The sequence below is a fragment of the Uloborus diversus genome, chromosome 3 (genome assembly GCF_026930045.1).
Source record: "Uloborus diversus isolate 005 chromosome 3, Udiv.v.3.1, whole genome shotgun sequence".
Lineage (NCBI taxonomy): Eukaryota > Metazoa > Arthropoda > Arachnida > Araneae > Uloboridae > Uloborus > Uloborus diversus.
The window spans coordinates 99,910,084-99,923,435 of NC_072733.1; the positions used below are offsets into that span (position 1 = coordinate 99,910,084).

The 13,352-nt window shown below is 33.0% G+C and overlaps 1 protein-coding gene across 1 annotated transcript in view; it reads left to right on the forward strand.

The window, feature by feature from the left end:
- LOC129218870 (transient receptor potential cation channel subfamily V member 5-like) overlaps positions 1-13,352 on the forward strand; it is a 90,334-nt gene that overhangs the window by 51,661 nt on the left and 25,321 nt on the right. Inside the window, exons 8-10 of the mRNA XM_054853191.1 lie at positions 352-471; positions 9,441-9,551; positions 12,095-12,246. Of these exons, the coding sequence (XP_054709166.1) occupies positions 352-471; positions 9,441-9,551; positions 12,095-12,246 (383 nt within the window). The remainder of the gene's footprint in view (positions 1-351; positions 472-9,440; positions 9,552-12,094; positions 12,247-13,352) is intronic.

Below are 13,352 nucleotides of genomic sequence, written 5' to 3' on the forward strand. Positions count from 1 at the left end.
TATGTTTGTGAAGCTGTTTAGCTTCTAAATACATACTAAAGACATATCTAAAGAATAAGTTCCAGGTTTTTGAAATATAATAATCGGGCTACGTAGATCATGAAAAATTGACACACTTTTGCAGATTAGAGCTTTTATGTGTCCGAATTTTGAAGAAGAATTATTTTCCTGTTTATTTTCCACGTAATGGCTAGGATTCCACGGAAATTTTGTAAGTTTTGCTGATACAATAATTTACTTAACCGTTCTTTATTTACTGCCCGTTTTAAAATAAACAAGATTACCAGTTTTATTTCAAATTAGTTTTACTAATTGCTGAATACATATGCTAAAAAGTTGATGCATTTTCAGCGCTGTTTTTACCGAAGACTAGGCATGATGCTCTTCCATTTGTTAAATTTGAGCATAGCAGTTTTTCTACGACCTACCACACGCGAAGCTTTGTTAGGAAAATATGATGCAGCTTCTATCGTAAGTATTTTTTAAGAAAATAGTTGGTTTTTTTTTTTATCTTCGGCACTTATTACCACTAAACTGGTAATTTTTAAGTTAATAACTCGTTAGGTGAATTTCGTATATCAGTATGCTTTGAATATTCTTGTTATCAAATCTACTACAGCGTGGGCTGTGTGTGATTTTCCTTTGACTTTATCTAACTTTATAAAATTTTTACTTTATATAACTTACCATAGCATCGATTGTCACATAAATAAATCCGAAAATGTATGTTGTAGTTAATCTCAGCAACTGTGAAATTATTTTAAATTGAGTATTTTGCACTTCAAAGGTAAGGTTTAATGTGTTTTGTATTTTGGGCATAATTTCTGGACATCTTATTTTTAACTTAAACCGGGGCTTCATTTGCATAGGAGCTCACTTCCTACATTTACTTTCAGTTTTATGTAAGTTTTTGCTGATGAAGCGGAATCCCACACTGTTTGCGCATTAAAATAAACTCTGAGAACTATAGAGCTCGTGCACTTCTTTAGTTAAAAATTAAGCTAAAACATCAACTCTATCAACTTATTTCAAAATTACGTTGATCAATTTTATGTGTTTTTTTTAAGCATTATTTCGCAAAAATCTACATTAGGGTGTGCCGAAAAAAAGGATACTTTCGATAAACAACGTCTGATAGCAAAAAAAAAAAAAAAAAATAAATAAATAAATAAATAAATAAAATAAATGCGAATTGTATCACCCTAAATACGAGAAAAGTAATAAAAATGTTTAATATTCATTTCTTCAGATCGAGCATGTACTTCTAAATTCGAAAAAAAAGGTCAATTTTCAGATTTTTTTTCGTGATAATCCAAATGCTTATCATTTTGCTCGAATACCTTTCAACTGTTTCCTTTTATCACTTTTTCTCATATCTTTAAAATTACTTATATTCCTTTACAGTTTTTAGTTTGCGCATAAGTCGTAAAATTACGTCAAATTAATCAAAAACCGACTTTTTAGCTTTTTTTTTGTACATCGCTGAACTTATGTTTAATAGCAAAATGATAATATTTTTAAAATAAACTTTTTACTATTCAGCTCTTTGCTCGAAATGCCCATATATTTTATTATATTAACAAGCCAGAAACCAACACAAGGATGAGGCAGCACTTCTCATCCCCCCCCCAGCTTCTCATCTACCTAACCGAGAAAGATAGTTGCTTACGATATATATATATATATATATATATATATATATATATATATATATATATATATATATATATATATATATATATATATATAACTACTTACATTTATAAATATAAGTTTGTAAGTGAGGACCAAAGTTTGAATTTTGACTTCTGACTCAGTTTTGACATTGATGATTGCGAGTATAAAGTTTTTCATACAAATCTCAATATCATGCCTGCTTTCCTCTTCCTTAAAAACCAACCTACATAAATTACTATAATAACCCGTTCGACAGCCAGAGTACAAGAAAAGGGGAACATTTACTGAATTATTGATAAACCTTCAACTGTTTTCTGAAATTAACTGTTTTTAACTTCGTATTTTGTAAGATTTCGATCAGAAAGAATGGAAGTTTAAAAAGCGAGCAAAAGTATTTGGTGGATATTGTCAACGAAATACAAAAATTAAAATACGACACTGACCTCCTTCTCACAAAACCTAGACCTTTCAGCTTTTGTTAAAGTGTGCTAAAGGAGTTCTAGGGATGTATTCAAACTTAACTACTAACGAGAGAATGTTCTTTTTTCGGCCCAACCTAATATACAGGGCTCAACTTGTATGGGCGCTAAAGGGAGATCAGCTCGTACACTACTTTTCAATGTTACGTGAAATGTTTCATATTATATGGAGCACAGGCTAGTTAAGCATTAAAATATGTTTTGAAGACTTTTTGAAATCTGGCACTTCTTTTGCTAAAACTGAAACCCTGTATATATATATACGTATGTATCGCTCACCAATGGTATACTTCTCAATATTAGCATGTCTCCAAAAAAAAAAAAGAGCATTAAAATTGAATTCTACGGTATACTCAAAATATTTATGATGCGTTAAGATAACTGGTTAATAATTGTAATCCAACTTAATAGTGTATTTTTAATGTTCGCAAAGTTTTCTTTTAAATTGAATTATTTCACAGATGCGCCACTTTTTAAACCACTACGAACAAGTTGTGTTAACTAACTTTATGGAAGTAATGGGGGAAGAAGGAAAATTAAATTCACGTTTTAAAACAAATAAGTACAGTCGACTCTCGATATCTCGAAGTACGAGGGACCAAGAAAAAGATTCGACATAGCCGAAGTTCGAGATACCGAAAACTAACTATTATTTCCCTTTTGAAACAATTGTAAAAGTAATTAAACAAAACCATACATAAATGCTCAGATAGGAGAGAAAACTTGTATTAGTTTCCCCCCCCCCAAAAAAAAAATACAAAAGTGTAAAACTTGAAGAACATAAGCAAAAATAATATTACTAATAAAAAAATGTATTTCTTACTTCACATTTAATAAATATTGCTTTATACTTGCTTGTTTTTTTGAATTAATATTTCTGCTATGTATGAAATCATTAATTTTACTCATGGCATTGAATATATCCTGTGGAACATTTTCCCGACTTTCAATAGAACGATGAATAATCTATAGTGCATTACTAACATCTGCATTTGTTGGCAAATCATTATGTTCAGAAATTTCAATTTTCTCTTCATTGTCCGTACCATCTTCTTTAGCTGTTACTTCTGCAATAATATCTTCATCGCAAAGTTCATCGCAGGTAATGAGCTCGGAGTCAACGTTTACGAAGTCAGAAAGTTCCAATGATTGTTCTTGAAACACATCTCTGAACTCGTTGTCCAAACATTCGTTAACCTCATCAACAATATTGGGAGCACTTGAAGGAAAGAATCCGCATTTCTGAAAACAATGAGCAATTGTGTCTTGGGAAACATCATTTTGCCAGGCACTAAAAACCATTCGAAGAGCATCTAATACCGATATGGAACTTGTATGCTCTTTATTATTTTCAATATCGTTGATGAGCTTTCTAATTACTCGTTTCCTATAATGCACTTTTAAATTACGAATTACTCCCTGATCAGCTGGCTGAAGTTTTGCCGTTGTATTTGGTGGGAAAAAATCAAGCTTAATTGACTTTAAATTTTTTAACTTTGGATGTGCTGGACAATTGTCCACAAACAGCAAAACTTCTCGAGATTTTTTATGAAAACTCAAATCAAGTTTTCTCACGTATTCTTCAAACAGCTCGCTGGTCATCCAGGATTTCTTATTGCTTTTGTAATTTACCGGCAAAGATTTGACGTTTTTAAAGCAACGTGGGTTTTTCGATTTACCAATAACTAAGAGGGGTAATTTTTCTGATCCATCAGCATTGGCACCAACAAGAACAGTTAAGCGATCTTTGCTCATTTTTCCTCCAGCGCAGGACTCTCCTTTGAACATTAAAGTTTTTTGGGGAACACATTTGTAGAATAATCCGGTTTCATCAATATTAAAGACGTCTGATGCTTTGTAACCAAACAGTAGGGTGGGAAGTCTTATTCTCCATTCTTCACAAAGACTTTCCGGGACGTCTTTAGCTTCTCCATGTAAATTCCGAAAAACTATGTTATGACGAGCTTTAAACCTCTCGAGTCATCCACTGCTTGCTACAAAGTCCATGTGTCCAAGGAGTTTGCCAAAATCAAGTGCTTTTTCACGAAGGAGAATTCCACTCACAGGGATTTCAGTCCGCTTATGCTCATAATTCTTAAACCATTTCAAGAGTGCCGTTTCAATGTCGGTGTATGTGCACTCCTTGATTTTTTTACGATTAAGATTTGCAGAACCGCCCTTTGTTTCGTAATGTTCTAATATTTTTTCTTTGTTCGACATTATTGTCGATAATGTATTCGGCGGTATGCCATATTTCAGGGCCAAGTCCTTTTTCTTAACGGTAGGATTATTCTCTACATCTTTAATTAAATCGACCTTTTCTTCAATAGTTAAAATTTTTAGCTTTCTCTTACTCATTTTTCAAAACGCTGAGCATGCAATCATTTACTAAATGCTATGAGTGCTAAAAAGCTGAGATCAGCGAAGCTTCAAGTGAGCAGTTCCAAGTTCAATTGGTGGGTCACTAACTGGTTTAGCCCTCACCCAGGGGGTATTACACGTGCTCTCTTTCTTGCTAATCCCTTATCAACGTCTGGTCTATCTCCCTTTTGTACTCGTTCTAACAGAGCCACTGAAAAGAACTTATCGAAGCGTGAACAAGCAACGCGTGAACGAGTGCATTTTAGCTCTTTCTCTCGTCAAAAGAGGTGGCGACCAGTCAATTACGCCCCCGTCTTCAAAGCCCTAACAAAAGGGAGCAGGTGGTGAAAATAGCAGAATTTTCTCCGTCATTTTACGGTCAAGTTGGTTTCGCTACTGATAATCAGGACAATAAATGTTAAGAGATGTCTGTCTCAAACTTCGAGATAAGCGGAGTGAACTTCGAGTTAACGAAAAAAAAACCCATTAAGAACATTAGCAGAAGTTTGGGACCATCCAAAAACTTCGACATAAGCGGAAATTCGAGTTCAGCGAAGTCGAGATATCGAGAGTCGACTGCATATTAATGTGGAGCAAAGCGAAAAAGTGGGGCACAGTGAAATGGAGAAATATGTACTATGTTTTTAGCGTCACCTCTGATATTTGGATTGAATCATGTAGTATCACTTGTAGTATCCATCAGCCAGGAAAAAGTTATCACTGAAAATCAAAGCCTATGATAATATAAGCAATTAAAACATTTTTTAAAAATATTTTCTGGTAATTTTTTTTTTTTTTTTTTTGTTATTTTAAAATGATAAAACTCTTTTTGTAAGCATTTCAAACAGGAATTGAGACCTGATAGTATGCGATGTAGTACTTATTTATCTAATATTAAACTTGTTTTTATTTTGAAATGTTTTGTACAGTGATGGGGCAAAGTGAAATATTTAGTTCATTTCGTTTACTTATTCAATCCTTTATTAAATCACTTATGCATTCATTTATTAATTAATTTATTTACATTACTTAATTTAATAATTCTCTTATTTGTTCATTCATTCATTTTTTCTTATTCATTCATTATTTCATTCATTTATTGCTTCATTATCTATTCTTAATTCATTCTTTAATTTGTTTATTCATTTAGTCAAAAATAGCTTTCATTGTCAAATAAAAACGATTTTATTAGAAGAATTTTTTATTTTTCAATTTTCCCCATGCCCCCATGAACAAAAGTGAAAAATTCCCACTTTTTTTTGCGCAAATTGATTGGGGAAAAAATGCAATGCAAGCTTTATTATAAAAAATTTGTTCTTCCTTTATGTACCGTAATTTTCAAAACTAACTTTCGATTAGGTCATTTTCAAAAAAGGAAATTATCTTAATTATTTAACTTTGCACACACACCCCCAATTTTTTTTTTTTTTGGCATTTGAGATGTGCCTTTACTATAGCTGTTGAGAAGTGTACATATGCATATATTACCTTATGTGCTACTTTATATTAATTTATGAAGTATTGTGATAACAGGTTAGTTTTTGAAGTTAAAATCAATAGTGTATATTTAAAGTTCGGAAAGTTTTCTTTCAAACTGGGAAATTTTAAAGATGTGCCACAGTACTGATAGACCATGAGCCACCAATATGAAACCCTCCCCCCCCGGTGGGAATTTATGACTTATACTTTTTTTTGTTGGTATTACCTACCAGATTAAGAATTCAGTTGTTTGCCCTTTTTAAATTACAGCATATTCCGGAAAATAAAGAAAATTGAAGGAAAAAAAAACGAAAGTCAAAAAAGTTTAATTTTTTTTCATTTAATTATTTTAAACTATAAAAGATGCAATAATTACCATATTTTTGTGAATTTATTCAGAATGACTCATAAATGACTCTTAAATGAAAAAAAATAAAATAAAAACATACCTAGATCTACTTGCAGCATAATTATAACATTATAGTATGATTTGAAATTAACTGTTATTTTCTTCATCCTCATATATTATGTCGTCTAAGTTTAGTACTTCTGCTTCATCTTCATCTTCAAATTCGTTTGGTTCAAAGCCCTCTGGAACGTCAAGCAGTTCGGGTGGCAACGGATCTCCTTTAATCCAGTCCAACTTCAGTTCACCATTCTTCAACTTCCATCCATGTCCCACTGGAGTTGGGATGGAGGGTTTAGCTACATGTGCGTTATTCCATATGTAACATTGGTAGTTGACACGTTTTATGTGGTTTTCTAATGAAGTTTTGCATGGAGGCAGTAGACTTAAGTCCACACCTTGATTGTTGGACAGAGGAAATGCAGTTCTCGGAGAAAACTTTTGTGCGAATAAATCAAACCGCAGTTTGTTCATATTTGTATATTCCTTACTGCTGTACAAACAACAAACAAATTCCTCCAACCCTGTCAGTAACGTGTCTGTAATTGTCGGTGATGCTCCTACTGATGTAAGAATAGGTACAAACTTCGAAAACTTTTCCAATTTCGATTTCACAGACAACTTTCCGTGACGAACAAAGGAACTAGTAGTGTCGCAACCGGACAGGGCATGCACATTCAACATAGCGTGGCTCATATCTGCACCTAAGTTATGAGAAATGGTGGTGACATTAATAACCCTTCGTTTGTTACCTGTTCCTGTATCAAAGAAAACTATGTTTTCAATGCTGCTGGCATATCTTACCAACAACATAAAAACATCTGTATCAGGGGATCTAACTCTGATGGGTGAGTTGTCTTGACAAGACTGTGAAGCTTGGATACAGTGTAGTATTATTTTGGTATCCGCTTCCTCTTGTGAAGAGCATAGGTTTTCTTGTGTACTATATTTGATGGTCAACCCATCTTCGCTAGTAAACCAAGTGCACTTATCACCATGTGATAAATAAAGATTTCTCCCATGTAATTTTTGGGCATGTTTGTCCTGAACCCATTCACTATGAAGTAGGTTGATCAGTTGCTCTTTATTTTTGCCATTAGCAAGGATTTTTTTCCAATCCCGTGGAATCTTAGTTTTGGGTCCTGTTATTAAAAAAGTATCTCCACAACCCCTTCTTTGTCTTTCAATGTTTTTAATAAAAACATCTTGGTAAGTATCTGTTACAAAATCTATCCTGCTGCACTTGGGGAAGTGGCTCAAGACAGTCTCTGCAATTTCACCAAAGGTTTCTGGAATATTAGTAAGGGCCTGAAAGTAAGCCATGGCGTCTATCACATATATACATTCTTCAATATTAGGAGATTCGTCGACTATACCCTTGACCTCCAAAGCATGGAGTAGTTTAGACTTTTCAGTTTTTGTTGGACATCCATCAGCAGTGGCTAATGCCCACGGTACTGGACCTAATGGGTATGACATCAGCTTATCCAGGTTAATTTCACGTTCTTGTGACAAAAGTAAAATTCGAGCAAAAATACTCCTTTCTGCTCTTATCTCTACTAATCTGTTTTGTGCAGTAGTAACAGTGATCGTTTCTTGAATACTTTTGAAAGTTTGAAGCTTTTGTCTCTTAAGTGGTACATGAAATTTTTTATTCTTTACAATAAATCTGTCATGTATAAAACTTTGTAGGAAGCTTTCCCTAGATTATCAACGTTGAGCAAATTTTCTTCTACCGAATCGGGGACAGGTCTTCCAGATGATAAACAGAACAGCTTATCGTGGTTTTCAACTTCAAATGGATTAACGTATTGTTCAAAAGCGTCAAGTATTTTCGAAATACTTTTGTCACTTCGTTTCATTTCATTTGATTGCATGTCACGGTGAGAGTAATCTGATGACTGAAGCATACCTGCATTTTCAAGTGCTAACTCTACATACTTAGCACGTTCATGTCTTGTAATGCACCATCGTGCATATGCCCAGAAATTTCGGCTAAATCCTATTATTCCGCCAGTACATTTGGCATGTCTATTGGAAAAATTCATATGACGTCAGAAAGTCACTGATCCTTTGACTGTGACGTCACGATAACGAATGTGAGGGGGTATTTATTTAGCTTTGTTTCGTTTTTCGTTGGATTCGTTTATTGTTCGTGTTGGTTTGTGTTTATGTTTTTTTTACTTCTTTTCCTTATCGGATCTACAAAAAAAAATAATATCGGACTAAACAGAAATACTGCTGTGGTTCTTTTTCTTGATCAAGCTCTCACCCCTTTTTAAAATCCAACCGTTTTCGCACAGTTTTTTTTAAAATCATTTTTAGTAGTTTTCATGACTTTTTTGTGTTTTTTCAGGAATATGCTGTAATTTTCAAGTGGCAAACACCTAAAACCTTAAAGTATATGTCAATACAAACACAAAAATGTATGTGTCGAAAATTCCCACGGGGGAGGGAGGGGGGGGTATACACCAGCCTCCGCTCTATGAGAGAAGGATCGTTTATGTGCCACAAAGCACCAGTTATGCAAGCTTATTTTGGGGCTACTATTTTACGCTTTAGCTTTGGTACCAAACTTCGAAAACCTGAAAAAGTTCAGCTTAATACAGCACGCATTATCACTGGCTTTTAAGGAATTTTGAAAGTGTTCAATAAGTAAGGTTTTAACTATACTAATTGTAGCTTTTAACTATTTCATACATTCAACTGTTACTGTGAAAATAATTTATTATATACGATTTAACAGCACCTACTTTAATCATTTCAAAAAAATTACTTGTAACCAGATACTTAATAAGAAACTTATAAATACTGTTTATATTGATAGCTATTTTATTATTTTATAATCGTATGTACGTTAAAAAGGGCGCAGAACTAAAAATAGAAACATTAAAAATCAAACGTTTCACGTAATGCATCATGTTCAAAAATTACATTTTGAACAATTGTAGCAGATAGTGTTTAAATTTTAAATATGTATTGCATCCTTGTAAAATTAATGAACTTTTTTGAAATATATATTTATACATTTTATTAAGGTTAGGTATTATGCTGAAATAGCTACTTGTCTAGGATGCATCGGATTTGGAATATTCCAGCAGGTGCAAGAAATTCTAGCTCAAGGCTTGGCAGGATTTTTAGTTAGCTTGGTAAGAATTATTTTTCCAATTACACCCACATTTATTATGTATGTATAGGTATCCGATTTTTTTAAAGGTCATTTTTCAAAAAACAGTCACAATGTGAGTTGCTTGTTTAGTTTTCGTCGATTGCGGTGAAACAAAATTAAAATGATGCCTTACTTTTATGCCTTTATGAAGAAGAAGTATAAAAAAAAAAACAACTATGAAATATCATTCCTGATACTGCGATTGACGTTGCTAAATTAATGTTTTCTTTTCTTGATTTTGATGCAAGTGAGTTTTGATTAAATAATCTTGGAAATTTGGGTCAAGATCAACCCGAGCAAAAAAAAAGAAAAAAAAAAAAAAAAATTTTAACGACAAAATCCATGGTGGTGTTGTGACCACGATATTCGCGTGTCTAGCATGACGCTCTAACCAACTGAGCGACATGGATTCCCTTATCGGGCTATACATCAAAGAAATGCTTAAAAATTAAAAAGAAAAAAAACAATAAACCGATTTTTTCAACGAACCAATACAATGTGTGTTTTCTGTTTATTTTTCGCCGAAAGCGGTGAAAACAATCTTAAAAATGATGCCTTACATATGAGGCAGTGAGAAGCAAAGGAATGTAAGTGGGCAATTTCAAGTTTAGAGTAAAACGCGTTTAAAGATAAGGTCCTAGGTAATCTTTCATTGAAAAGTTTTTTTTTAATCATGCTGTATAACAGCACCTACCAGAGCTACTAGTACTATATCTTTCCCCAAGACAGAGAAGAGGTTCACCTACCACTTGTACTGGCTATCTCCAAATTTTTAATTTTGCCACTTACATCCCTTTGCTTCTCACTGCCTCATATGAATTTTGATGAATTATTGACGAAGTTTACTTCATTTTAAGTAGATTTCATACTGTAAAACGAGACTTATCTTCATTTTTAAAGTGTCGTCTGCGGTTTCTGGTCACGGAATTGAAATTAATTCAAGTTAAATTTCTGATTCGTAACAGACGATATTTTCGTGAAGAAACGTAACCAAAAAAAAAAAAAAAAAAAACAAGTAGGACGAATTAAACAAAAAAAAAAAAAAAAAGAGATCTTTCTTGATAAAATATCGCATGTTTCGTAATTATAGCGAAATTTTACTTTTTTTTTTTTGCCTGATTGCTGAATATGCGTCACTTGACACAACTCTTATTTTTGAGGAAGACCGTGCATATATATATATATATATATATATATATATATATATATATATATATATATACATACATAGAGAGAGAGAGAGAGAGCTGTGTGCTGCATATTTCTAGAATAAAATGACTTTTAGCTGACTCTCTGTTTAAATTAACAGTCTATATGAAACAAAACAATCTATTACTGACAAAAAACGTGACAAAACTAATATTTTTTAGATAAAAGTTTTATGAGCTTACTCTGTAACTATGAATTAAGAAAAAATGTTCACAGCTGTTTGAAAATTTTCATTTATTGAGATTTTATAAGTGATGATTGCAGATCTCAACCTGTATGCTAAATTTTAAATATTGACATCCAAAAGGTAAGTTTAGAAACACTTAGCATAAAAGCATAATGCATAAAAGATAAAAGCATAATCCAAAAATAAATACACAATTAAGTAAACTAATGAACTACTAAAAATCTACTTTATTAACGTTTTTAATACCTGACTATGGAAATTTATCAAATATTTTATGCTGTTTTTTTTATTTTAAAATATCCATCTTAATAAGTAGTTAAGAAAAGAAAGGTACGAATCGACATGACCTCATTTGCGTAAATCAATTTTTGAAAACAGATTATGTACAAAATAAAATGAAAAATCTGAATTTTTGAACGGAATCCCTATTTTTTTACCAATGGATTTTGACGGCTGAAAGCAGTCATGGTATTACATTTTATTGACTTCTGACCAGTAGATCAAATATATTAAAGAAAACGATCTAATAAAACGTAGGGACGGCAACCACGTACAAAATGCTACTTTCAAGTTCAAAGTTAACCGAAAAATGGAAATTGATCAAATGAAATCTTTGGATATCTTCGAAGGAAGTAACTAAAGAAGCTCCTTATAATACGCTAATCTTAAGTAATGCATTGAAATTTCTGGAGTTTTGTTAAAAATATTTATTTTTTTTAATTAAAAAAAAAAACAAAGAATTTTACGTGATACTATATGAAAAAAAGTGCAAAATTCTTGCATTTTGCAGTTACACGATTGTTTCAATGTACAATATCCCCCCCCCCCCCCTTTTTTTTAAAGATATAAATCAACTTGCACTGCTTGAGTTTGCAAAGCTTGACGGTCCCTTGAGCTAGAGACCCTACAGTTATAGTGTCTCTAGCCCCCTCGAGACCCTAGACAAGGGTTTTTTTTTTCTTTTAAACATCTATTTTTGTCTTCCATTTTGCAAATTTTCCGCAGTATTAATGCTCCAAAAACAAAAATTTTGCATTTTCTTGGTCCTCTTAAGTAAATATGTGTTATATTTGTGTGTGCACGTTTGTGTGTCAAGTGCTTTGATATTGTTTTAATATGCCAAACAGACAACTAGTCCAACAAAATCTGCTTTTGTGATGTCGTGTTATATGATTCTTTCTTGCATACCATGTCGAATACTCGGAGACAGAGAAACTGAAGACATTCTTCTCACCCTGGCTATTCCAAGCTCATGGTTTTACCTCATTTTCTTTGCAGGGTAAGCATTCCTGAAAAAACACTTGAGGAAATCAATTAAGAATATTAAATAGTTAACATACATTAATTTTGTTAATACAATGACGTTGAAAAACAAAGTAATTTGTTTAACATGTTTATGATAAACAAAGTTATGTATCTCATAAGATAAGTGCGCCAAATAAGGCCAATCAAAGATTTAGAGCCAAATATGTCGTTCCCTTATGTTGGTTCAATTGGGTCCCATTTTTGTATATTCATCAAATGACTCATAAAAATAACAAAAAAAAAATAATAATTGAATTTTGACATCTTGAATTCAAATTCTGTTTTTCGCAATCACGAGTGTGTGTGTGTATATGTAGGCCTGTGTGTGTTTGCAGGTGTGTGTGTTTGTCTGTGTGCAGACATGATTGTGTGGGTATGTGCGGGTGCGTATGTGTATGTGTGTATAGATGTGTGTATGTGTGTGTTTGTGTCTGTGTGCAGGCATGATTGTGTGGGTATGTGTGAGTGCGTATGTGTGTGTAGGTGTGTGTGTGTGTATCTGTGTGTGTGTATGTAGGATATAGACGCAGGCATGATTGTGTGGGTATGTGTGGGTGCGTATGTGTGTGTAGGTGTGTGTAGGTGTGTGTATGTGTGTGTAATTGTGTCTCTCTCTCTGTGTGTGTAGGATATAGACGCAACCTGGAGACAGTTTTGGCTATAGGAGCTGCATCGGGAGGGTCCGGTCGACGGTGGTGCTGCAGAGGGAGGCGGGGGGAAAATAAAATCACACAAAGGAACGCCATTCAAAGGCAAAATGAAAACAATAAGCAATGTGATTGCTCAAAAAGTACTCGATGGGAAAATTTAAGTTCAAATTATGTTTTCCAGCGGTTTAACAAAAAGTTACCAACTAGCTTATTTAGGAACACGGATGTCCACTGTCCAATAGGCCAACTCTGAAAAAACGCAAAAAAGTACTATCAAATAATTTTTTACAAAAATAAACATTTTTTTTATTGTCAATATAAAAACATTTAATCACATTTGATACACTCAAAAACATTATCAAAAATTCCACACTTACTTCAATGAAAATGGGAAAATCAACTGTCAACATTCGGGGCACTGATAAGCCGA